Source organism: Psittacula echo, assembly GCF_963264785.1.
Source record: "Psittacula echo genome assembly, chromosome: 6".
In the NCBI taxonomy this organism is placed as follows: domain Eukaryota; kingdom Metazoa; phylum Chordata; class Aves; order Psittaciformes; family Psittacidae; genus Psittacula; species Psittacula echo.
In genome coordinates this window covers 39,203,820-39,229,377 of record NC_137743.1, presented here as the reverse complement: position 1 = coordinate 39,229,377, position 25,558 = coordinate 39,203,820, and the positions used below count along the sequence as shown (strand labels likewise).

The 25,558-nt window shown below is 37.9% G+C and overlaps 1 protein-coding gene across 2 annotated transcripts in view; it reads right to left on the bottom strand.

Moving 5' to 3' along the window:
* The window catches only part of ACVR2A (activin A receptor type 2A), a 72,636-nt gene extending 69,472 nt beyond the window's left edge, over positions 1–3,164 (bottom strand). The window contains exons 1-2 of one of the 2 annotated variants that reach the window (XM_080620720.1): positions 3,015–3,164; positions 2,303–2,366 (exon numbers count right to left, since the gene is read on the bottom strand). In XM_080620720.1, coding sequence (XP_080476846.1) covers positions 2,303–2,366; positions 3,015–3,059 — 109 coding nt within the window. In that variant the 5' untranslated portion in view covers positions 3,060–3,164. The remainder of the gene's footprint in view (positions 1–2,302; positions 2,367–3,014) is intronic. The other variant, XM_080620721.1, reaches the window with a different exon arrangement.
* Between the last annotated feature and the right edge of the window lie 22,394 nt (positions 3,165–25,558).

Below are 25,558 nucleotides of genomic sequence, written 5' to 3'. Positions count from 1 at the left end.
ACTTCTTCAACCTGAAGACCACTTCCACACCCACCACATGGGAAAAAACCCCCACATTTTCACCTCTTCAAGGAACACCAGTACTAATTGGCTATGTAAACAACTGCAGAAAATAGTTCCATATACAAATAAATTAATAAATACATAAAACCAAAACCCCCACTCCCTAACACACACACAGAGTAGCTGGAGACTGCATACTGGAGAAGGACAAACCAGACATCTTTATACCTGAATTCTAGGATTTCTTCAACCATTGACAATACTCTTAAGTATACAGCCTGGGCAGACATCTTTCAGACTGAAGAGTGAAAAAGAAATTTCTCTTCCAACAATATTAGAATCAATTGATCAGGTATGACTTTAAACCAAAACAAATCACAGTTAAAAAAGAGAAACACTGCTGTACTGCGAGCTAAAAGCTTACATAATCTTGCCATTATGAACATAAAACAAAACCTTACTCTTAACTTTATTTATTTTTAGACCTATACCAGGACTACAGATACTCTAAAATTTTAGGCGAGTAGAAAATAGTTTAGTAATTGTTAAATACCAGAACAATTCATGTGTACTACTGGAATAACCACCAAAACAATGTCATTAACATGAAAAGCAGTCCGAATTGCAGACAGTTTCCTGCTCATTTAACAAAGATTAATTCCATCTCCAAGCAAGAGAAACATTCGTTTTACTTCACCGAGAACAACCCGAGCAAGAAATAAAAAGACGGCCTTTGTTGTTTAACCGTTCTGTTTAATAAGTAGGATAGGTAATGTCAACAAGATCACTATTCTGTGCTCTAGGCAAAAGGATCTTAATAGGAGGACGTGGAAGAGAGAGGCAGACATGAAGAGCAGATGGCACCAAGTCTTTCAGAAACTGTCACTGAGAGGGGGAAAAAGTTTCCCTACAAAACATATTCCTGAACTAAGAGGAATGTTGCTGGAGTAACTCAAAAATAAGGCATGAGGAAAAGATGAAAGATTTTTGCATTTTCTACTGCAAGATAAAAACTGTTAAAAGAAAACATGTTATGTTTTGAGAGGAATAAATGGTATACGCTGATAAAAAAAAATAAATTAAAAAACCCAAGCAACAACCTTCTGCCTGTCGTTAACCTGCTCTGTTGTTTCTCTGGTTAAAACAGAAAAGATTTTTTTCTGGTTTATTTCTGTCAGCGCTCGTCGTTTCACAGCACATTCAGCATACACGGAATTGATCAATACAGCTACAGACATAAGACTAGACTATCCATTTACTAACCACAAGAAAACGTTCTGTTCAGCAAAATCCTGTACCTTATAACACTGAAATTTTAAAAGGCATTGTTATACGGATCTCAAGATTCCCTCACACCAGCTACACTGAAAAGCTGCGCGCTTGTCTGCTAAACAAGTGTACATCTGCACACTGCAAGAACATAAAAAAATGTAGCTCAAGATACACAGAGGACTGTACACACATTCCAAATATAAGCAGAAAGTGCTTGACTTGCCATGTAACTACAAGAGCCGTTAGATAGCTCACAACAGGGTTTTTTTTGGGTTTTTGGGTTTTTTTGTGAAACTGATGGGAGCTTCAAACAGAAACATATCAACAGCTCTCCCCAACCACTGGTTGCTGCCATAACAATTTTCCTCCTAAAGAAGCATGGGGAAGACCTCACACACCCCTAGTTCCTCAGGACGCTGAGCTGCTGTTTAAAGAGGAAAGTGCTTTTTTGCACTACAAGGTAGTGACCTACTGAATAGCAAAATACAAAGATTGCTTAGAACCTGAAAGTCTTCCTTTTCAGCCCAATTCTGCGCATACATCTACACATGCTCAAACCCCTCAACCATCATTAAAGGACGAGCTAACACTTTCTGAGTATTCTAAACTAATGAAGCATTAATTAAGGCTGCCATTCATCAATGAATGGTCCGGAATAAGAGATCTAATTGAAGTTAAGAGTACTTCAGTTAGGTTATTCTTATTTAAAGAAACACCATGAAACGCTAATAACTGCATTGCCGGATTACTGTATGTGACACCAGGTGGTTATGTCTCCACATTTGTTCCACACAACTGATCTGAAATACAAACGCTGCACGCGTTTGAAGTGCTCACGTTATAAATTCTTAAGAGTAACGCTGAAAATAGCTTCTGCCTTTACAGTCACTGACATAACCAACCATTTGTTATTTAAAAAAAAAATAAATTCTTCTCGTTTGTACTAATCGATGAAGTTACTTCAAGCTTTCAAGTGCTGACCCAAAACCTTACATATAAAGAGATAAAACCAGGAACATTCACTTACCTGAAGAACAAGAGATAAGAAAAACAGCGATCGCCAACTTAGTAGCAGCTCCCATTTTCCAATGCTGTTAAAACATTTAAGTGACACTAAGTATCCAGTTTCCCGGGTCCTGCAAGGTGGGAAATCTCCCTTCTTGCTGAACCGTTATAAAGCAATCTACAGCAACATAATATTGCTGTAACAGCAGATAATGTTCATAAAACAGTAAAATCAGATTTGTTTAGACACTGATGATCTCCCTCCGTCTTTTTCTGACGAGAATCCGGGTTGAGAGATGGATATATTTGGAACTGTGTTTCAAAACACACGTGCCATTTGGCTTCTGTGCGAACAGTGGCAAAAAATTAATTCATAAAAGTATTTCACGAAACCACTTAAAAAATTATCAACAATTAAGCTCCGTGAAGCATCCCTCGTGGGTGCCGAGTGTCGGGAAGTCGTACCGAAGTCAGTAAATACGTTTTCGTCCTGGCTCCCCTTATACAACGTGTAGTGTTTGGGAGAAAAGTAGCTTCATCTCAGTTTCAAACCTCAAAAGGCTCCGGGTGAAGGGAAGAAGTTTTTGTCAGTTTCTTGATGAAAACTACCTTTAAAACCAGAAAGCCACCAGCTACACCTGGGCAACACTTCGGTTTTCCTCACTAATGCTGAGGGATTTAGCGTAAACAAGAAGAGAAGAAAGGGAAAAACAACAGTCTCATAATAAACCAACCTTCGGGCTTCCTGAGAAGCGGCAGATCTCCAGTCCTTCGCTCATCAGCCAGAGCTGCACATCTCCCTTCTCTCCCCCGTCACCGCGGTCCTATCTCCTGGGCCGTGCAAGAGCAGCACTCCCGAATCCCAGCAAGATTTCAAATTCTTCTAAGAGATTTCCATCCCCTCCCCCTCCCCCCCCCCCCCCCCCACGAGGCTATATTTGGTATTTAAACACAGAAGAGCGACTGGAGGGGAAAAATAAAATAAAATTAAAATGCAGTATCCAGCCGCTGGGGAGGAGGTGATATATTCTTTATGGCAAATCCTTCCTTGCTGTGCTTCCAGGAGAATTCAGCTTCTTTGGAAGCGAAGAGGCGGCGAATGAGACTGCGGGCACCAGAAGGGAGGATGCAGCGGGCAGCTCTGTGCTGGCCTGGCGGGCGGCGGGTTTCCTCCTCCCGGGAAGCAGGGCTGCGACTCGCCTCCTCTCTTAACTCCTCACGGAGACATCGGTTCCTCGCCGCACCCCCGCCCGCACGGAGATCAGCGACAGTCCCGGCCGTCCTTGTAACTCAGTCCAGTTCTTTTTCCTTTTTTTCCTTTTAGGAGAAAAGAATAAGAAATAGCAGGGGTGGGAAGGAAACGCCTGCGGGGCTCCCGCTGCCTGCTCCTCGTGCCTCCCACACGGCGAGCCCGGGCCGGGGGGCGGCGGGGAAAGGAGTCCCCTCGTCACCCTCTCCCCTAACTCTGACACCGGCTCACTCCCGATTCCGAGGAAACCACTGCCAAACGCAAATCTCTCGTCTCCCGGACGGCGAAGGCAGAGCGGCTGAGACCAACTTTGTCCCTCCAGGAGTGCAGTTTAGGGGTTGGCGAGGAGAAAAGGCCGAGCTTGGGGATTTTCTCTGGGTGGCGACGGCGGCAAGAGCCGTTTCTAGAGTCTCCCGAGTCCAGCTGGCAGCTCGGCACAGCCTTCCGTACCCTGCTGCTGTTGCTGCTCCCCTGTGGTAATTTCATATCTACCCATTCACTTGTGTGGCGTGGAGAACGGACCCAAGATGGCGGCACCCGGACGATTGTTTTTGTTTCCTCTCCTCCTCCCCCTCCCCCACCCTCCCTTCCTTTCCCACAATCACGGCACCCCGTCGCGCGACGCCGGGCGGCCGCGCCCCGCCCCGGATTGACAGCCGTCCTACCCACTCACGGCCTGGCGGCCGCCGCCTAGCCCCGCCCGCTTCCACCCCTGGCGGGGCGGGGCGGGGCGGGCGGTGCGCGCTCCCTGCGCCCCTACCTGCCCGCGGGCGCGCCGCCGCGCAACGCACGCAGCAAGCGCGTACGTTCGTGCGCGCCTGCTCCCGCCTACCCTCCCGCCCCTTGGGCGCGGCAGCTCTCGCGTCTTCGCTGGACTCCTCCCGCTGATGTCCTGCGCGCCGTGCGGCGGGAAGGGCGCTGTGGGCCGGTTTCTGTCGCCTCTCGCCTCGGTGACACCCTGAGGCCGCGCCGTACCGTGCGGGCAGGTGTAAGGGACGGACCCAGCCGCTCAGCGCGCCGGCACCTGCTCGCTGCGCCCGTCCCTGTCGGCGCTGGAGGAGAAGAGCTGGCGCCTCCCGGTCCCACCCTCCCTGTATTATTAATCCACCTTTGTGGGGCTTGCTCTTGGTGTTCGGGAGCTTTCCGCCCTGAGCGCGGCCGGTCTTAGGTGTCGGAGCGCTGTGATGGAAAAATCGAACCACTGTAAGAGCTGGTGTAAAGCTGTGAGTTGCTACCACTGGTGCGAGAGCTGCTTTCTCGGCCCTGCGTCTCCCACCCGCAGTCTGGAATGGCACTGGGGAGTCCTGGTGGGAGATGGGCATGTGGTGATCATCCCCGTGGCAGACGTGTTCCTCAGGGTCATGGCCACAACGTCCAGGGTGTGTTTTACAGCCTTGCCTTCAGATGCTGTCATGCCAAGGTTCAACGTTAATCGGTGGTTGAACCAGAGCGTCTCACGTGCAATTAACTATGTTTGTGCTGATCACCACGAAGAACTGGGTGCTCAGCTCGCATGGTGGCCACGCCTCCGGCCTGTGGCAGCTTGCTCGGTACCCTCCAGATCACAACAAACTTCTGTTTCCTATCATTGTTTGTCCTTTGGCTGCTGCGGACCTGTGGCTTGCAGTATTTATTTGCAGCGAGATAGCCTTTAGAAGTTACCCAGGCAGGCACAACACCGCATTGTTCTACGTGCTGTGCAAGAGCAGAGCAAAGGGTTTGTGCTCCGGAGCGGCAGGTATAAAGCAGAACATGTGCTGAGTTTGAAATAGAGGGAAGACAGCAGGATGAATAATTTCCCAGTTTTTACCTTTTGCGTAAGATGTGCGTACTTGTGGTACCTCTAGCTAAAACTTCTGCACTAAATTATCTCCGTTAAGGACAGTGATTCTGCTCCTTTCTGAGTTCGGTGACACTCCCCACACTTATGTTTTTTAAAATGGATGCCATAAAATACTTAATTTGTTTCTGATTTAAAAGGAAGACATGCCTCTTAGATCATGAGATCAGTGCAGGAAAACATTAAGGGCATTACTGCTGGCTTTTCTGTATTTTATAAAGACTTGTGTTGTATAAGCAAGAAGTACCAAGTTCTCTGAAAACTGGTTATGTTGTTCAGTAGCACCAGACAGGTCTGGAGTGTTTCCAGGTACCTTCCTTTTCAGTCTGCTTAATAGCAATGCCTTAGGGGGTTTTGTGATGTGAATACTAGTGATACTAGATTGGAAGGAATAGTATGTATAAGATATTTCACATATGTGAATAAACAGTAGAGTCTGAGCTGCGCTAATTCATCGATTAACAGAGGCATTCAGTATCTAGACCTGAAGAACCACCACTAGTGCTTGGATTTAGACATGAGGAAATGTAGGTATTTAAGTATATTTATATTGAGGTGGCTGCTCGAGTTCTTAATCAGGATGCAAGCATCCTTGGTGCTTCACTGCTGTGTTCAAACACCAACACTTAATTCATCCAGTGAGGATATTTTTGATTATTTGAACCATCCAAAAAGCAAAATAAGATGTAAGGGATTGTACACACCTAGAAGGATCAAGACATGTGGCAACACTTTTTATGCCATCCTTTATCCAAGTATTTCAGAATGATTTATAAGCATTAATTAATGTAAGTATTACAACACTCCTACTTAATCTGCAGGTTTTAATATTCTTCAATAGCAGAATATTTAAACATGACCTGTTCTGCAGGTTGTATTTTCACTTGGCTCAGCTTCTTCAAAATGCTCATCATGTTGCCACATGAGTAGGAAATTGTAGCTAAAAATATTGCTATTGTACATGTGTGTGATTATATATATATACTTCTCATTGTAGGTATCTGGCTTTTTTTTTTAACTGACAGAATATAAGTTATGGTCCATACTCATGTTATACCAGTTATTTTTAATGAAAAATAGATTAAATACGTCACCTATGTAACATAATTTGCCTGAATGTCATAGTAAAGTGTCTCTTATTCAAATAGCTTGTTATTCTTAAGCATGGGTGGGTTTTGGCTTGCAAGATTCTTTTAGCAGAGTAAAGCCTTCTGGCCATCCGGGAAATACTAGAAAACCAGTAATCGTCTAAGGTTAGTCCTGTCAATCACATGTTTATCAGGACTGCAAGAACCACGAATGAACCTATCCTTCTCTTTTTTCATTCCCAGTTCTGAGGCTGAGTGGGAGCACAGCAAGTGGTGTATGAATTAAGATGACTATTGGTAACTAGGATCTGGGAGCCTAATCAGAACTTCCATGCTGCTCCAAAAGCATCAGCCTGCTTTCAACTGCACTGGCGCTGCACATAAGCCTTCGCAGACCTGCGTAATGTAGCATGTGAAAAGAAACAAATAAGGAGACGTACATATATACTCAATTTTTATACGCAAATAATAAGAAACAGTTTTGTTGCATGGATGTAGCACCTTAATATTGTTTCAGTTATGTCATTATAGGCACAATATCAATAGAGTTATCTATATCTGCATTAGGGATTTGCTCCCATTTAATTACATTAAAGTAAAATTAGGTAATTCAGTGCAAATGTTGTACAGGCCCTAGCAGAAATTGCCTACCATCTTTTTGTGAGGTACTTGATGCAAAATGCTTTAAGGGCTTTGGTCTTTCTCCAGGCTTTTGCTTTTATTGCTAGTAAAAGGATGAGTTTTATCCCAAGTAGGCATATTGAATGTCAGCAGGGTTGTTGTCTCCTCTTTCTTTTAGATGTCTTTTTGCATGCCTTTCTCATGTGGCTTTTGGGGGTGTTTCCATTTTCTACCTTTTGGCTTCTCATTTCTATTTTCCTTTTGCCTTAAACTCCAGATCTTTTTTCCTTATTCTCAGATCAATCTGTCCATGCATTTTTAATGAATCATTTACTGTGACATATGAGCACTGCAGCTACAGTGTCAGGGACTTAAGCATCTGCGGAGAGTTTCTGCGCCTTAGTAGCAGCAGCAAGATGAAATGGATGTGATCTTAGTTTCATCCTTTTTTGTTCACGTGGGATGGTACTTTGCCTAGAGGCAGCACAAATATAACTTTCCTTGTAGGGAAGAATGAGAAGAATCAAAACCCAGCGATGTCTCGTTTTTCTCTTCAGAGCACTGCTAGGAATAGAGGATTTAAGCTGTGTCTCTGCTATTCCACACTTAACCACTGAGTCAATACTGTTCTTGTAGAAACACCGTTGTAGGTAAGAAGCTATTGTGCAGCACTCATTTATATTATCTATACAAGCATTTTTAAAACGTAGAATGGGAAACATGGGGTTTATAATATCAGGAGTAACATCAACAGATATAATCCTTGTCATTATCTCATTAGTCTTGGTCCCAGTAATTCTTGCTTTGAAGCTGTGAAGGAAAGAGGACCACCTTCAGACACTGTCTTTACATAACCAGAATGAAAATGACCAAAGAGGCAAGAAGTTGATCTCTTTCAGGGATCTCTTCCTTACCAGTCAGCTGGTAAAAAGTGCAGATACTGGAGGGCAACCTAATTAAAAAAAAAAAAAAAAAGGTAAATAACTGACTTACAGTTATTTTTAATTTCAAAAGAGTATGCATAATTTATGTAAAACTCATAATGTTTTAAGAGAGTTTTAATACAAATTTTCCATTTTAGTGCTGTGGACAGATAATAAAATCACTCGCCTCTGGTATGCTTTTGGATTGGGTCACTATATAGGTCCATCAAAGTTTTCTCCTTTTAAGTTTGTAATTAAACATAAATTTTACTTGCAGCTGTTGGGTCCAGCTGATATCCACAAAGACAAAGTAAAGTACATGCTGAAATCATAGCCTGATTTTGGATTTTGGTATTTTGGTGTTTGGCTAAAGTGCACTCATTTTATTCATATGTATTATGTATATATATTATGTGAGCAGTCCTAATAACTACAAATGAAGAGGATTTGGCCTGTATCATGTTATGCAAAGCTATTTCTATAGTGAGTCTGTGTGTGAGACAAATTCCTTTTTAATATAATCACATGGACCTTGTAGACCCACACTAAGTAGAATGTTTCCCTGCTTCAAGTTTAAAAAAACCCACATAGATATAAAATTTTACAGAAGCTAACACTTAAATATAATCTTCATCAAGTAATTTCCTTTAAAGGCTATGTTTATACCAATGATTATTTTTCTTTTTCTGATCTGCTATCTAGAGTTTTGTTTGCTTAAAATACTTGTGCAGAGAAGCAAAAATATCTACCCTATTTTCTTGGAGGACAAAGTGATGTTTCTTTCTAGGATTCGCACTGTCTTGGCAGAAATGATCATCCAGCTAGAGCTTCCAGTTGTTTTCAGACACTACATTGTGTGTTAGAGGCAGTTTGTTGTGTTACAGTTTTTTATTACTATGGCATTTGTCATGTATGGTTTCATACATATTTCACAGTAAAATAAACTTTTCTAGGTATTGCTCTATAGTCCTCATTTATACTATACAATACTTTTTGTGAAGTGCCATGACAAGTCCAAGATGAATTCTGAAATTCCTGGTCTGTATTATCAAAAAAAGGTTCTTCAGGTCCATGTAGAGATTTTCCTTCTCAGAATATAGTGTGATAATTTATATACCGCTTTATAAATGTACTCTGTGTTCATCACAGAAAGCAAGTGCTAAAACATTGCAATGATTTTTTTGATGAATTCTTAAAATGTGGCAAGTGTTTTCTTTTGCTACAGCGTCCTGACAACAATACTAGATTTTAAAGAATATATCTTTCCCACTTACTTAGAAAGTCTTTATGCATGCATTTATTTGTTGATAAAGAATTACATACTTTAGACCGCCAATTTGTAATTAAATAGTCATAAGAAATAGGAGGGCAAAGTGGCCAAGTGAGGAGAGATTTTCAGATATTTAAATTGTGCTCTCTTTAGAATTGTTTTGTTAATGTGACTTTTAGTTCTTTTGAAACAAGGAAAATACATGAATAGATGAAATTACTTATAATACCATTCAAAATATACTAGAAGCTTTCTGTAGTGACTGAAGAGGGGGACCAAGAGAATTGGCTCATTTTCCAACCTGTGACATGTGGTTTAACTTCAGAACTTAATTACAAGTTGTGCATTTATATATATAAAATATATATAATTAGTTTTTGTTCTCTGTTTAGAGAAGTCAAATACGCTGTCAGAGGTAATGCATATATGTTTTTTGTAAGCCAAAAACATTTTATCAAAACTGTACCTGAAGTGTTCTGTTTCTTACTAGCAGAAACATTTTATGGGAGCTGATGAAAAGCACAGTACTAGTGTCAGGTAGACAACCTAGGTTCTAGAGAAAATTAGATCTGTTTTGCTCATTGAATCAAAATGAAACACATTGAAACGTGTCCTGGGGGTGTGGGTGGAGAACTTTAAGAGAGTGGGCTAGTTACAGAGCTGTGATGTGCAGTTTGGGTTCAAGGTTTGGCAGAAAATTGCATACATGCATAGTAATTTTTAAAAGAACTGACAACAGAGCTTGTTGTCTGACTTTTCAGTCCTGAATCTTAAAATGTTGAGTTCTTCTGTAGCAGTAAAATTCATAGGATGTTAATAGTCGACCAACTGAAATTAAAAATTAAAAAAAAAAGCTGAGGGAAAAGAAACTCTCAGACACTTGACCAGCTATTTGGAAGTCAGAAGGTGGGTGCCAGTGTGTCTAGCGTTTCAATATCAAGGTGGATTAAGAGCATTAGGGAAGCTTAAACACTCTCAGGAGAGAGATTCCCATGATTTTGAAGGCTTATTCTACTGGAACAGTTGCTTGGCTGCAATTTGGGTTGAAAGATCAGGGTTTTTTTCTCCTGGAATTGTACATAGCACTACCTAGTTTTACAATTTTTTTTTAAGCATACTCAGAGTTTGAATGTTCAGATTACACTGTGTGCTTTGCATTTGAGAAAGCTCAGACAACACTTCTTGCCAAGTTTCATGGACATTGCCAAGGAAATTTTCAGGTACTGGCTAAGGCAAGTGAAAAGAAAGAGGCAGGGTTTGTTTTTTTGGTTTTGTGTTGTTTTTTTTTTTTTTCGCTTGTTTGGTTCATGTGTTTCTTTTCACAATCTGTTACAGCTAATAGTACCAATCTATTTTGGTTTAAAAGCTTTACTGTCATTAAAATATCAGGCAATTCACTGAGTCATTTAGCTCTTGGAGAGAAGGACTAAGATGTGGTTGGATGTTTCAGCTGTATTAGCTAGCATGGAAGAATTTTATAGAACCATGTTGTCTCTTGTAGTAGTGATGAGAGAAGCCAAATTAGAATGTAAGAACAGACTTCCTCTCATATTCCAACTAAATAATATGGAATCATTCAGCTAATCACAGTTTCTGAAGCAGGTTTCGTGTAGTTAATATAACTGAACGGCAGTAACTTTGTACAACTGCTGAGCATTTTTCAGCTCAGTGTGCAGTATGTAGTATGCTGTCAATTGATCAATTGCTGTGCTTTTTCATAATTTCATAATGGAAATTATCCAGATATATGTAGGAGCTGGATAAATAACTGCTTTACTTGTACATCTTCTTAGGATCATCAGCATTACACTACATTATCATGCTGCTTAATATCAGTTATGTGTTATAGTTGAAGAAAAACTGTTCTCAGGTGCAAGATTTGCTTTCTAGCATACTGACTGTAGTGAACTTGTCAAATATTTAGCAAACAAGCTTCAAACATTTGAAAGAACCTTTTTTCAACTATTATTTTAAAATGATAGTGTGCTGTTATCTTTATTAGCTGATTCCCACCTGAGAAAAACTTAGTGGAATATGCACAATATATAATGTATGTCTGTGTACATATGTTAGCAGGCGATAATTCGTCTACATTATTGTTTTGCTTAAACTCTACTTAAGATTTGTATCAGATAAAGATGTGCTTTTTTTTTTTTTGGTGAAGGTTTTTTCACTTATTTAACTAGCATCTAAGGACAACCTTTTAATCAAAAGTTTCTTAAAAACAGGTAGGTAAAAAAAAATATTATGTAAAGCCGGTGGCAAATCAGTCAGCATGAAATATATATTTTTTTTTTATGCCAGTTTTAATAGATAGCTCCTGATACTTGGAGTAGCTGATACTTTTGGTAGAATTTCTATGTCCATATAGCAATGAAGATAAACTGTTCAGACTAGAATATACAAATGCAGTAAGCTTGTGGCTCCAAAAAAAGACAACACTTACTGATATGCACATGTCCAGCCCGGTGTTTGTAAATCATACAAGAGCATTCAGATTGTCTGTAGCTAGTGTTACAGTGAAGCAGTAATGGTAAAAGTGGAGTGTCATTTCCATCTTGATTCTTGATAACGCGTGCTGTTACTTCACTTTGATTCTCTGTAACCTCTGGAGCTTACTGGAAATTTTTAGCAGAGACTGAAAGGCTTAAAAGTGGCTTTATTATTGGGAAGGAAACTTGCAGGCTCTAGGCAGGTTCAAAGAGGATCAAATGATGGCAGGTTAGGGTTAGGGAGGCGGGAAGAATACACTGTGTCATCACCTTTCTCACAGCTGCGTTGTGAGGGGTCTCATAAGTACATTTATCTTGTTCTCATCAATCACACTGTGATGCAAAGTGACTTGGGAATCAGATTTTTGTCCTTGCTGTTGGAACATACAGTCACCTCAAAACTTACATATTTTTCAAGCTGTTACAACAATTTTTTAAGGTCTCCTCTGTTAGGTCTCTATGCGAAGCACATGGCAAGGCCATTTGTGGGCTTTAACTATTCCTGTGTTCTGGAATGGCATTTGTGGATTATTAGCAGTGTTAGACTATAGCAGATCTATAGTTACACTCATGCTGCACTTCCACAAACACTTTAAGCCAGTATAAGCCAAGAGATGCTGCCCTGCCCTGCACAAATGTTCATGCAGCTGCAGACTTCATTGTTGGGGAACTGATTTGGGTTAAAACTAGCCCAGTGAACAAACCAAACCAAACCAAACCAAAAAATTAGCTGTAAACTAGTTTCTGAACTCATTCATTCCTATTTTCTTGTGTCCGCTTGAAGGTCTTCACCTTCCTGGTGTTAAGACCACAAGTCTTTCAGTATGAGGTGTCCCCGCCCATGGCAGGGGGGTTGGAACTAGATGCTCTTAAGGTCCTTTCCAACCCTAACTATGCTATGATTCTATGATTCTAAGTGTGTGAAGAAATTCAGAAGCCACTTTTTGAATTCAAGGGCTGGTTTAAAGGGCTCATGGAATTCTGGTTTAAACTGTGGCTCCTTGCTAAACAGCCAGACATTCTAAAGGAGTTTTAATGGTCATCTGCTTGCACCCTTACTCCCCAGATGCACTTTGGATAGAACTCAGGGTGTGGCCTTGAACTTACTTTGTCTATATCACCTGCCTGCTTTAACCATTTTTCTCTAAAGAACTTCAAGTTACATCTACTGGGATCCAAACTGTGTCTATCCAAAACATATTTCAAACCCATTAAACTATTTTTCTACCCTCTAACAACCTCTCCCAACAGATACTTTCTGTTAGGTGGTTATGTTTAGTATATATATAACAATTGGAGAAAAATGCGAGACTTGCATGAATTGTGCTTGTCAGTATTACAATCTGACAGTTTCTAAGTAGCTCATTCCTTTTCTCCAAAACTATGGGAAGATAATTTATATGTTTCATAAGTGTTTTATGAGTTCAGATTACAAAGAATTACAGAGTTTCATCCCAAATTACGTACTTGAAAATGCATTTGTATCCCATTTATTACATTGTTGGACATCAGAATAAAATTATGGATGATGGTTGGTTGCAACAATTCTTTTCATTAGTCTTCCAGGTCTCATGTAGTACTTTTGCGTACACCTCTATTGCTTGGAATTTCTGAGATAATTACAGCTAGTTCAATAAAAATTAAATGCCCTTTTTTGGGAGATAATTTCTCCTTAACTTCAGTAACCTTTTAGTACAATGCAAATACTAGTTGTGTTATTTTCCCCCTCCGTCTTTCCAGTATAAGCCTGCCAAATCTAATGCATTATGATTAAGAGTTATTCATATAATTCCCAGTTTGTATTTGTCTCCTTGAAACTTTTATCTAATGCATTGCAAGCCTGCACACACACCTGCTGTTTCTTTCTGACCTCAGACGCTTGAAGTCATGGAAAGAGGCTGTGATGCTGCATGAAGTCTGCTGTGGCTGTAAAAGGCATCCCTTTGCTCAGTGGAGCTCCACTGGAAGAGTTTGTCTTCCCAGCTGCATTTTCTCATTGGAGGTCCCTTAAGGTGACCTCAGCAGCACAGAGCTTTCTTTACAGGAACTAGGCAGCAGTTCTGTCATAGGCAGTGCGTGGGCATGGGCACGGAAAAGTTGCACTATGCCACTGATTGGTGGGTTGGTTTATGGGGGCTTTTTTAACAGTTAATGTAAACATCTGGCCAAAGATCGAGACATTATTCTGAGTTGCATTGAGTAAAGCGTATCACCTCTGGAACTGCAAAGCCACTACAAAATTATTAATTTCTTCAGCTAACATTGGAAGAATTAACTCCTACCATCTGCAAAGCAAAATTCAAGAATGTAGCTTGCCATGTGATATTTAGAAGGTATGGAAAAGATAAGGATCTAATTATAAAGGTTGACTGCCAATTCTGTTTAAACTGTAAGTTTCCCCCTCTTCTGAAAAGTAACTAGGACACTGTGTTATAAAAATAGGCTTACAGAATTCCATGGTGGAGTGGATGTTACTAAGCTCTTAACATGTTTCCTAGGTTATTGCTGTTTGTGTCAGTCACTGATTTATTTCTAATATCACTTTATATTTGACCAACCAAACTATTTTTTAAACTTTCTTGAATGTTTTTTTATTCCAATGTAGTAGAAGATGAACAATAGTGGAAAGATTTTAATCTTGAAAATATTTGAAAGAAAAAAATTTTTGAACTGTGTGAATTTCCAACTCATTCTGATTATTCAAGATTTCTGGCTTTTCTTTCACAAAGAGGTTAGAACCTAATAGTCGTTTTCAGGTACAAAAGCCCCCCCTAATAACTGACTGTTTACAGGTTTAATTCCTTAAAAAAAAAATAATCTAGAAGTATCCAGAAGGGTGCTGTTGAAAAAGCAGTTCAGCACACTTTGAGACAATACGGATTAATATTCTGTTTATCTCTTAGCCCTCTTCTCTATAATTTTCTCTAGTCTCTTATAGCATCTATGTTATTTTATCTTAAAGTCTAACAGGGATATTTAAATAAGAGATTAAAAAACAAGTGACAGTTCCAGGTAAATACTTAAATCACTGTTTAACTGAAGCTCCTTGATCTAAATCAATTTAAAAAAATCCTCTTAAAATACAGAATAGAGTATTTCATGTTGAAATAGTGGAATTAACATACCTGAGAGGTCAGCAGTTTTCAGAAAGCAGGAGTGTGTGCCATTGCTGATGATATGGGGGACTGAACCTGTTAGTCTGGACCTGCCAGCCAAGATACTGTGAGCCTGGAAGTCTGGTCTCCTGTATAACAGTACTCCTTTGACTAAGGGAAGGGAAAAAAAGCCTTCTTACATTGAGTTATCTAATGGTATTTCATTTGCAAGGTGTGAAAAACTAAAGGAGCAGATTAGGTTTCTAACAGAGTCATGGGCTGAGTCAAAATTATTGAAAAGAGTAAAGATTTAGTTCTCCTTGCAACATCATATATGAAAACTGAAGTTGCAAACACACCGTTCTGCACCATAAACATTATATGCAATTCAAAGAGGGTACAGGAGGTAGAAGGAGCCAGAGATACAAAAACTGTTTGTTTAGATGAGCTAGGAAAGTTCAAGTGAAAATTTTATATCTGGTTTATTGAAACTAATTTTTTAATATGTGTATTAAAGGAAATTTCTTAAACCCAGAATTCAGTCCAGACTAATTTCAGTTCGTTTCTAATGTAAAAATGTTCAGTACTGTGGAAATTCAACCAGCTGCAGTTTAGAATCCCTTTAAAGCATAAGGAATGATCATTATCTTAAACAACTTTAAAGTCAAGGTAGAGGGTTTTTTTTTATTTTGACTCATAGGAAATAGTATGAAACAAAACCTGGATGCTTAGGCTATTTTGTGATGTAGTTCTTAATTATCAGAACCTACAGTTTCAATAACAAATTATTACGAGCTAAGTTGCATTGAGTGTTTAAAAATAGCAGGTTGGAAAAAATAATGCAATTCTTTCATACATGCAGTGGTAAAGACTTCTTAGTGGTTAGTTTTTCACTAGTATTCAAGTGGTGTTTGGAAGCAGTACATGGAATTAAATGCTGATATTGGGTTTTAGTAACTTAGATACTACTTTGATGTAACAAGCAGTCTATCATAGAAATTGCTTTCTCTCCTGTGTTGCAATCTGTAGCTGTAGGGTTCTGTAGGTTTTTTACACTGTGAATGCTTTTCTGTGTCTGTCATGTACCCACCTACCTCTCTGAGTGGTGTGTCATGAGTTACTGTTGATCTACTTGCTTTACCAGGATCTTCTATTACGGTTTTCTCAGAGTTGGCATTTTATCTTTGTAGATGCCTAGAAGTTAATATCTCATAATGATCTGAAGTTTGCTACTTTGAAGTCAGAATTTTTAAACAGGAGACTTGGAAATAGATGTGATGTAGCTGCTCTTAACAGTTTAATTAATGCTGTGTTATGTATGCACGTTTTTTTAACATATACTATTCTGAAACAGTACTTGATATATAGAATGAAAAAAGTGTGCATACTCTCTAAGTGATGCATGTTGTTGTGTCTGTGAACTCTGTACGTGTGTAATGTTAAATTTGCCAAAGTTAATGTGTTGAAAAGTAACAAGTTACTTAAGTTAGTTAAATGTCTCTTTCTAGAGGAAAATTACCATAATGGTTACTTTTACTAAAATGCAATTACTGTCATTGTAACAATCAATCATATTTTCTTGCGGAAAGAACTTTACGTAGTTCTGAATGCATTAAAATGTGAGAGTGCTCTGCTCAGTGTTAAAATTTGCTGCAGAGACAATATACTTTTGGGGAGAATCTAGTGGAAGTTCCAGCCATATGGTTGTCTTTAAGAGTACTCAAAAATAGAAATTAACTTCTTAAATAAAATTGAGCCTGGTGTCTTGTAAAACACCAACTAAAGCATTATAAATTCTGAAAGGCTTTCAAAATAATTGAAAAATGTTTTTTTACTGCTGAGCTTGATTAAGCCTTAAGCAACAAGTTCCCATATCTGTTTACTGCTTGGCTGACAGTCTATGAGGTTCTCCCCAACAATCTGTAGAACAGGGTTGATTTGCCTACTATGGCATCCTCCTGCTTTCTTTGTGGCCTCTTCTCTTGATCTCATACAGCCTGCAACTTGCAGTTTTCCTTTTCCTAACATGTATTTTCTGTAATCTTCTTCCCTTCCTGATTGTGTGTTTCCACTTTCTCTGCTCTCTTAACTCCCATGAAAAATTCCTGAGGAAATAAAATCTTCTGCCGAAAGTAGAAGCAAGATAAAGAAACTATGCATTTCCTACTAGGTTAATTCCCAAACTGGTCTTTGAGAGGTTTGGGTGTATCAGAGGTAGTTGAGCTTCTTGACCTCTTAACGCTGTGCATAGATGTAAGAGATAGGCCTTTAGCAAGAACTGACAAAATTGCCAGGAGGCCCATTGGAAGTTGCTTGCTTTGATTTTCTGGTAGTACTGCAAGCGGCTGCTCCATATTCTTGTGACTTCTTATTTCTCACTGAGGGGTATGAGGACCAGTGCTAAGAGGGAAGGATTTCAATGCTTCTTTCTGCCTATTTATTACAGTACACCCTTTGTCTTGCGGTACTTATTTCCAAAACAACAAAAGTAACTTTTTAAAGTATAGCACTATACTGTTGAATATGAAGTAGTAGAACCTCTACCAATCATTGAACATAGAGAGGTGACACTGTAATGATACTTGATGTCTTTTGTAGTATTAGAATAAAGGAACCATATTACAGTCTTATGTTGCTAACTACAAATTTCTATTTGGGTTTTTTTTTTGTTTCGGTTTTGTGGGGTTTTTTATTTTTTTAGGTAAAAACATGTCATTCTTTTGTTCTTGTTGCTTCTGTTCATCCTGCTTCTGGATAGAGCTGGTATTCTATGCTTATTGCATGAAGTGATGTTACTTTGAAAATAAGTGAGGAATATTTTCAATATCCTAGATGAAATCATTGAATATGCAATAATTTTATTGGCAGATAAGGCACTGAGTTTTTGAAACCAATTTTTGGTTTTTTTAGTTTTTCAGGTATTCTTATGTTTTGTATAAACAATTGCATAGAACAGTTGTTATTGTTATATAAATGAGTTTATGTTATAAATGAAATTATATGGTAGACAAACGAGTTCATATAACACTCAAAGATATTTACATGACTTTTCATAGGAAGTGGCTTTCCAAAATACTTTAGCTGTTCTTTCTGCAAAGAATATACTTACTTAAATTCTCATAGGTGATAAATAATTTTGGTGCTCAGCTTGAGATGTCACATGAAGAGCTTTTTTTTTTTTTTTTTTTTTTTTCTTCTTTCCAAACTATATTGATCACTACAAAATATGATTCAAACTGTACACTGATAAGTTCAGGCACAATCAGTAATTTCTCAAAAGTTTCAACCTGTCATTTTAGCCGTTTAGCTGATTTGTTGTGAGGTGGTGGACCTAAAAGGGTTTTTATAATTTGTTGGGGGTTTTTTTGTCTGCCTTTATATAGATGCAAAAATAGCATTTTCATTGAGAAGCAACTGTTTTCACACTTCAAGATTCATGTTAATATGATTCTACTGTAGTAAATGTATTACGAATACTTTATGAGTCCCATACATCCCTAGTTTTTGTTAGGTTTGTGTTAGGTTTATTTTGCACACAGAGTGCCATAGGCTTCAGTGAGTATACATACCCATTGATAATACACATATTTAGGTAATTTTCTGTTTAAAATACGTTATTTTAATTTCAGTGGTTGTAGTTGGGTAAATCATAGCTGTAAGTGTATTTTTAATATTAATTTCAATGCGTGCGTTTCAAGCTTTCTTCAATTCAAGAGAGTGATAATAGTATCAGTGATTTAAGTCACAGAATTTTGAAAGTCCATAAAGGTATTGCATTTTTGCATTAAAATCTCTGCTTGGTTTTGGTTTAAACATGTATTCTTTTATATGAATAGTGTTCTGGCTGGCATTCTATGGGCCTTTTTTGGATTTTAAAGAGATCACTCACCAAATAATATCCTTCTGCAAAATTTACCTTTCACTAGAAATACTTTGCTTAATGTCTCAGTGTTACGGTTCACATGGTAATACGAAATATCCTCAGGTTCGACCTAATGCCAGACTGGTCTGTTCCAAGACAAATTAACCACAAACATATTGGGTAAGCGGTCTTAAAACAGCTTATAAGACTAACCCAAAAAGTACAATAGCGAAAACACAGGAGTGTGGAGAGGTGCAAGTCAGGTATGAAGGAATATGAATTGTGCAGAATGGTTGAGGTTGCAGGGGCCTCTGGAGACCTTCCCAGTAAAGGGGAGACAGAGGTTAGAGCAGGCATCTTGACACCTAGGCTGATCCTGAAATGTTAGAAAAAGAGTACTTCATAGAATAACATGCGAAGTGACAGGGGAGAGTAGCATTACCAGTCTTGGAACAGACACTGGGCATTTGAGCTAATGAAAGGAAAGCACTTTAAAGCATTAAATGTGTTTAGTTGGTACCTAAATAGATTTTTGGGGTTTAGAGGATTTAGATACAACATATATCTAACAAGTTTTCTGTTTCTATACTGTGTTTCTAATCTATGTGGTTTTATTGAAAATGTTTTAAATTTTTTGTTAATGAAAGATGTTTAATGTCTTATTAAAACAAAATAAGACAAAATGTAAATGAAGTAATCTGATTCATACTAAAAACTGAATAATAATAAAAAAAAGCAATGCTCGTCATTGTTAAGTCAGAGACTGAAACAAAGTATTTTTTAAATCTGGCTAAAAAAGCTACCTTCTCTTTAGAGTTAGTTATGCTACAGATGGTTAAGCTACTCAGAAAAGGTGAAAATAGCAATTCGTTGCCCAGCTAGAGAGATTTTTCACTAGGTCAGGACAGAAATATTCTTGTATGTACTGTTGTTTACCAAATTCTTCTTGACTATGAATGGTTATCTTCGTATTGCGTTTCTATTAAACATTTTTAGATTAATGTACTTTCTTCTGGAATAATTGCCTATTAATAACTTCCTACAGGTTGTTCTATTAGTATTGCATTTTATTGTTTCTATCTTGTAATATATTCCTGGAATAGGTAATTACTTCATTGACAGAATCACAGAAATAATAGTATTGTCTTTAAGTTAAAAAATGGAGGTTAATACAAATGATGTTCTAATTAGAATTCAGGAGACTGGTTGGCACATAGTTGATTTTGTTGGCTCTCATCCTAATCTTGTTACGTTGTTTTTAACTATGAAGAGAGTGGGTTTAAAGATCTCCAGCAGTGCAAATGAGATAAGGGAGTTATAAAAAGCTTAAAGAATCACAAAAATATAACTCCTTAAAAAGGAAATCATGTCTTAAATACAGTGCTTAAAAACTTGGCCTAAGCATCCTTTCATGTAATATGGACACTTGTGAAAATTCAAATTGCTCGTATTAAATAGAAAGAACCAAAGTCTTGAACTACTCAGCTACTTACAGTACTACTCTCTAATTGTATAATAACTTTCTGTTTAAGTAGGTGTTTCTGTTTATAGGTGTAAAATGTTAGTAGTATGCTATGTTTTATTTTTAAGTATAATAGCACTTTAAGAACTAAAGAATCACTTTCTTTTGATAAATACATGTAACGTTCATGTTACATCAACTTTCTAGCTCTTCTTCTTAAGACTGCTTATAGAATTAGTTTCCGTGAGTTCCAAGACATTTATGTCAAATTTTATTGATATGGTTGACTACTGACACATGTGATTCAGACCTTCTAGGTTGGTTTTTGTATTTTTTGGTTGCTGTGGTGTTTTTATTTTGTTGTTGTTGTTGTTGTTGTTTTGTTTTTTGGTTATTTTTTTACATCTAATGTAAAATTTACTTTCAGATAAAACTAGACACAGGTAAACCTGCGAAGTTCCATTACATTCAGTTGAGGAAACCTGTACTGGGGTACTTGTAAAGCAAACCTGTTGCAGTAGAATAGGATTTGACACCCACCTCATGTATGCTATCAATACATAATGACAAATACTTTGTATAAAAAAGGTGCTTTTTGATAGGTCCTTTCTGTGAGCTGGCTCATTGAAGACCTTTGTAACTAGATCGCTACTGGCACATCTGAGACTTCTGACCCTCAGCTGTGTTCTTCACCCACCGGCTCTGTGGCCATGAGCCTTTACTTCAAAGATCTTTAGATTTCCTCTCACCCTGATGTTAAGAATAGTGTTTTCTGATCTTATAGTAGGTCTCCTGTTCCCTTAATTACAAGTTTTTTTCAATATCTGTAGCTATGTTAAGAAGTAAGGAGGTTTTATAAAATAAGATCCCTCTGAAAATTCAGAAGGTAAACTGTGACCTATCCAGTGCACACATCTTTTATTCAGGTATTTCCCAGAAAGACTCCAGTAGACCTGCTTATCAAAATAAATAAGAGGGTTAATGATTCCTTATGTAGTTCTCCACTGTTAAACCTATTAACTCATTAGATTTCAAGTCAGGTCAAATTAGGATAGGAAAATCAAAAACTGTAAAATGCTTCATCATCACTCTGTTTCTCTCTTTTTTGTCTATTGATGTATATGAAACATGAGCACATGCGCAGAAAATTGGAATAGATATATGTTTAATATTTTCAGTAATGTTTTATTTAGAGCTGTGATATAGTAAGGTTTCAACCACTTTATAATTAAGTTGTTACATGGTGGGTGGAGGGTGGTGACTTTGTAGACTCATTTTTTACTATTTGATGTAGAGAGGAAAATCAATACACTTGATGCAAATATCAACAAATGCTTTCTTTGTTAGAAGGTGTCCTGGTTTAGCAGTAGCAGTCATTTTTTCACCTTCTTAGTAGCTGGTGCAGTGCTGTGTTTTTGACTTTCAGCCTGGGAACAGAGCTGATAACACCGATGTTTTTAGTTACTGCTCAAATGTTTAGCCTGACCAAGGACTTTGTGAGTCTCATGCTCTGCCAGGGAGGAGGGGAAGCTGGGAGGAAGCAGGGACAGGACACCTGACCCAAACTAACCAAAGAGGTATTCCATACCACAGCACGTCATGCCCAGGATGTAACTGAGAGTTACCCAGAAGGACTAGAACTCTGCTGGGTGGGGGGTGAGATATCGGTATTGGTCGGCGGGTGGTGAGGTGTTGTATTCTCTTCCCTTGTTATTTCCTTTATCATTATCATTATTGGTGGTAGCAGTAGTGTTATACCTTAGTTATTAAACTGTTCTGATCTCAACCCATGCGAGTTGCATTCTTTCGATTCTCCTCCCCGTCCCTCCAGGAGTGGGGGGAAGAAAGGGTTGGGAGGGAAGTAGACTGCATGCTTCTAATTTACGGCCTGGGCTTAAACCATGACAGAGGGTATCTTACAGTATTTTATATTCATGAGAAGTTGCAAATGAGACAAAGATGAATGGCAGTGAGGATATGGTACAAACATTAGTGGGAGTTTGCAATGGTAGCAATCCAGGTGGTTTAAAATGAATACCCTATGAATATTGGTATATTAAGTTTAGGCCTAAGAAGCAGTGTTCTGTTCAGGAGTATTATGGCTCTTTTTACCATTGAAAATAAAACCTAGCCCAACTGGCAGTGAAGCCCAGTACTTTTTAGATGTATGAGGACCACAGGCAGTCTTGCAGAGAAGAAGTAGCAGCATGGAAGGTGGGGTGTATTTTCTTAGCCTTAAGAAAAGCTGAAGGGCTGGACAGTTCACTTTTCAAGGTTTCATTTTGTTGAAATATGTAACTCTGAAGTATGAAGCTTCACTTCAGCCTGTATGCATATATATGCACTTTATCATTGTACCCCTCATATATAATAAAATAGTATATATAAAATAAAACATAGGGAAACAAATGGTAGTGAGAACTTTTGCCAGATTTATGAAATCTAATTCACATCTTTTTTGAGTAACAGGAATTTTGCTTTTGTGAGTTACTGATTTCTGCATAGTAGGCTTTTTGTGTGTGTGTGTGTGTGTTAAGGTGTATAAAATGTGAAAGTCATCAGCATTTTAAAATATTTTTTCCTCTGATTATATTGTATTTTTTATCTTTAGGTTAGATGTGATTCATTACTAGATACAAAATTATTTTTTTTATTTGATCCTTTTTGTTTTAAGGCATATTCATGTTAATGGTTTTATTTCAGTTCTAATCATTTATTTTGATTAAGAATGAAGGACATAGCTCTGCTGTTTTTTTCGATATGGTAAACCATTTTTAATCCTGGAAAGCATGTTATTTCTATAGGCAGAATTCTGTTCTGTGTGGGGAAAAAAAAAAAATGTTGCAATCAGTTCTGTTGCTATCTGCAGGAGTTTCGGTGATATTTTTTGTTCAGTTCCTTGGCTTTACATCTTACAGCATCTTTACTTTAAGTGGAAACATGTTCAAGATAGATGTTCTTTACTAGGTGTGGTTGTTTCATTCATAAACCCGAGCATTTAGATGGGATCAGTTCTCTAGTCATATGATTGCCTTGGTGCTGGCTGTGTGACTTCCTGCCTGTAAGCTCTTTTGCCTTTTATTAAATTGTTTTTATTTTGTAAGCTTTTAGGCATTCCCACACATTGGTAAAGCATCCTAGTCTCCTCTTTTTTTTTTTTTTTTTTTTTTTTTTTGGTCATTTTCTTAAAGTTACTCCACCTTTCAGCAATCATTCATTTAAATTACTTTGGGTCTTCTGATACAATTTTCACTTAGTGCTGATTCTATGATTATGTGCAATACTGTTGCCAATTCATAGAGCTAACTAAATTTTACTTGCAACCAAACAAAACCATCTTATCATTTATAATTTTGCAGATTTCCATACACTATTTCTTTATCTCTCTCTGAAAAGATCAACATTTCTTGGTACATACATTTAAGGAGGACTAAGTAAATCTATGTCCTTGAGTGGGCATGTATTTTTCTGGGAATTCCCTGCAGAATTACATCAAATACATCAGATACCATGAAGCATGAGTATCAAGAAGGAGGAAAACTGGGTCAATTGAAATGATCACTGAGACTCTTCAAGGAGGACTGTCAAGGAGTATTCTTATTTCATACCTGATCACTTCAGAGTGGATAACCTTGGAAAGTAAGCCAGACAGGGTAAAAATACTTGTGTGTTGCAATTCAGGAGACTGTGATAATATTCCCATGAGCTAAGCAAATTGGTCTGAGCTCCTAAAATTTTAAACTTTGAAACAGTAGAATAAACCTATTTCCTCTTCATTGTTTAGTACAGATACTAATTCAGCATAGTGCAGGTTATTTTCCAAGTCACTTACTTTGGCAATTAGGAACTATTTTCTGCTGAATATACTTCTTTTTTCACATTAGCTGTGTCTTGCATTGCTGATGCTTTTGTTATCTAAGGAGACTGCCAAGAACATGAGATCTGTTTGTTCATGCTGATGCTAGTAGTACATACAGAATGCACATACCCATTTCTCTATCAAAATACAGATCTTTTTCTCTGCCTGCTTTTTTACCTTTTCCTTCTGTCACTTCTACAGTTTATTTTAAACTTTAATTTATACTGAGCTTCTGCTTTCTCTATCAATATCACATCATTATTCTTATCTGATTCTCTTGATAATTTGTTTGCACTGGAATTCTTGGCAGTGAACTAAGAATTTCATTGTCTACCTACTCTCTTTTCTCTTGGAGAGTATAATAGAGTGGGAGGGAGAAGCCTCATGGTAATATTTTTGTATTTGAAATGTAGCCACATATATGCTCCTACACATTGTACTACTTATAGATAGTGAAACAAGTCTCATCTTGTGGTCTACTGCTTTTCTATTTTGGACTATTATGTGCTAATTCTACTTACTGAATCTCAAAAAATCTTATTAATGTGGCTTTTCTTCACCTTCCTCTGGTATTATTTAGCAGGGAGTATTATCACTAACTGGGAAAGCAGAGCCATAATCCTCACCCCAAGAAATGAGAAAGCGTCACATGAAATTAATAGGATGGTGCCACAGATGTAGTCATCTCAGCCTCCCATTGAGTTAGAAACACAAATTATTTCTTCCATGCCCAAGTGGTTCAGGTATAAGGTGACACAGAACTTCACTTTTTCCTCCTCTCCCATCATTTTGAAGGGCTCTTGTGACCTCACAGATCCCACAGTCTTTCCTGTAACAAATAAATAAAGTAATATAACTGTATCTTGTTGAAGGTCAATGGTAATTTGAGGAAAAGAAAATGCAATGCAGTGCATCTACTAAACAATTACTGATTTAATACTATAATGCTATTTTTCTTGTTATGCGTCTTTATAAGCTACTTCAAGTAAACTGTAGAATTACAGGAAGTAAATAGAATTTAGTTTAAAAATAGGTTATCATTGGCAGGACAGATAATTTTTAATCCTGGTTTCTTTTAAACCAGAAAAACATGTTCCTACATATTTTTAATAGATACAGAATTTATTATAAAAAAAAAGCTTTTCTAACGGCAGATCATCCTTTTTCACATCCCTAATCTCATGCATAAGAGGTTATTCGTTCTGCTAGATAGTTCCCATTTTGAAACAAGTTTATTATACCCTTTTCTCTTGCAGGAGTTATTTTGGGTTATTTTTAGGTTGCTTAGAATTAGAAGTAAACTGGGAGTGCTTTGATAATGTTTAAAGATTCAACCTCACCTGAATTCAGAAGACACAGCAACAAGAGACCCTGCTGTGCTGCTAATCTTTCTCAGTCATTTTTGATAGTTAACACCTTATATAAAAGATAATGTCATGTGAATCACATAAATATTGAAAAATCAACTTGAAATTCAGAAGTCTAATTACATGGTACTTTATTATGAACATTTAGTT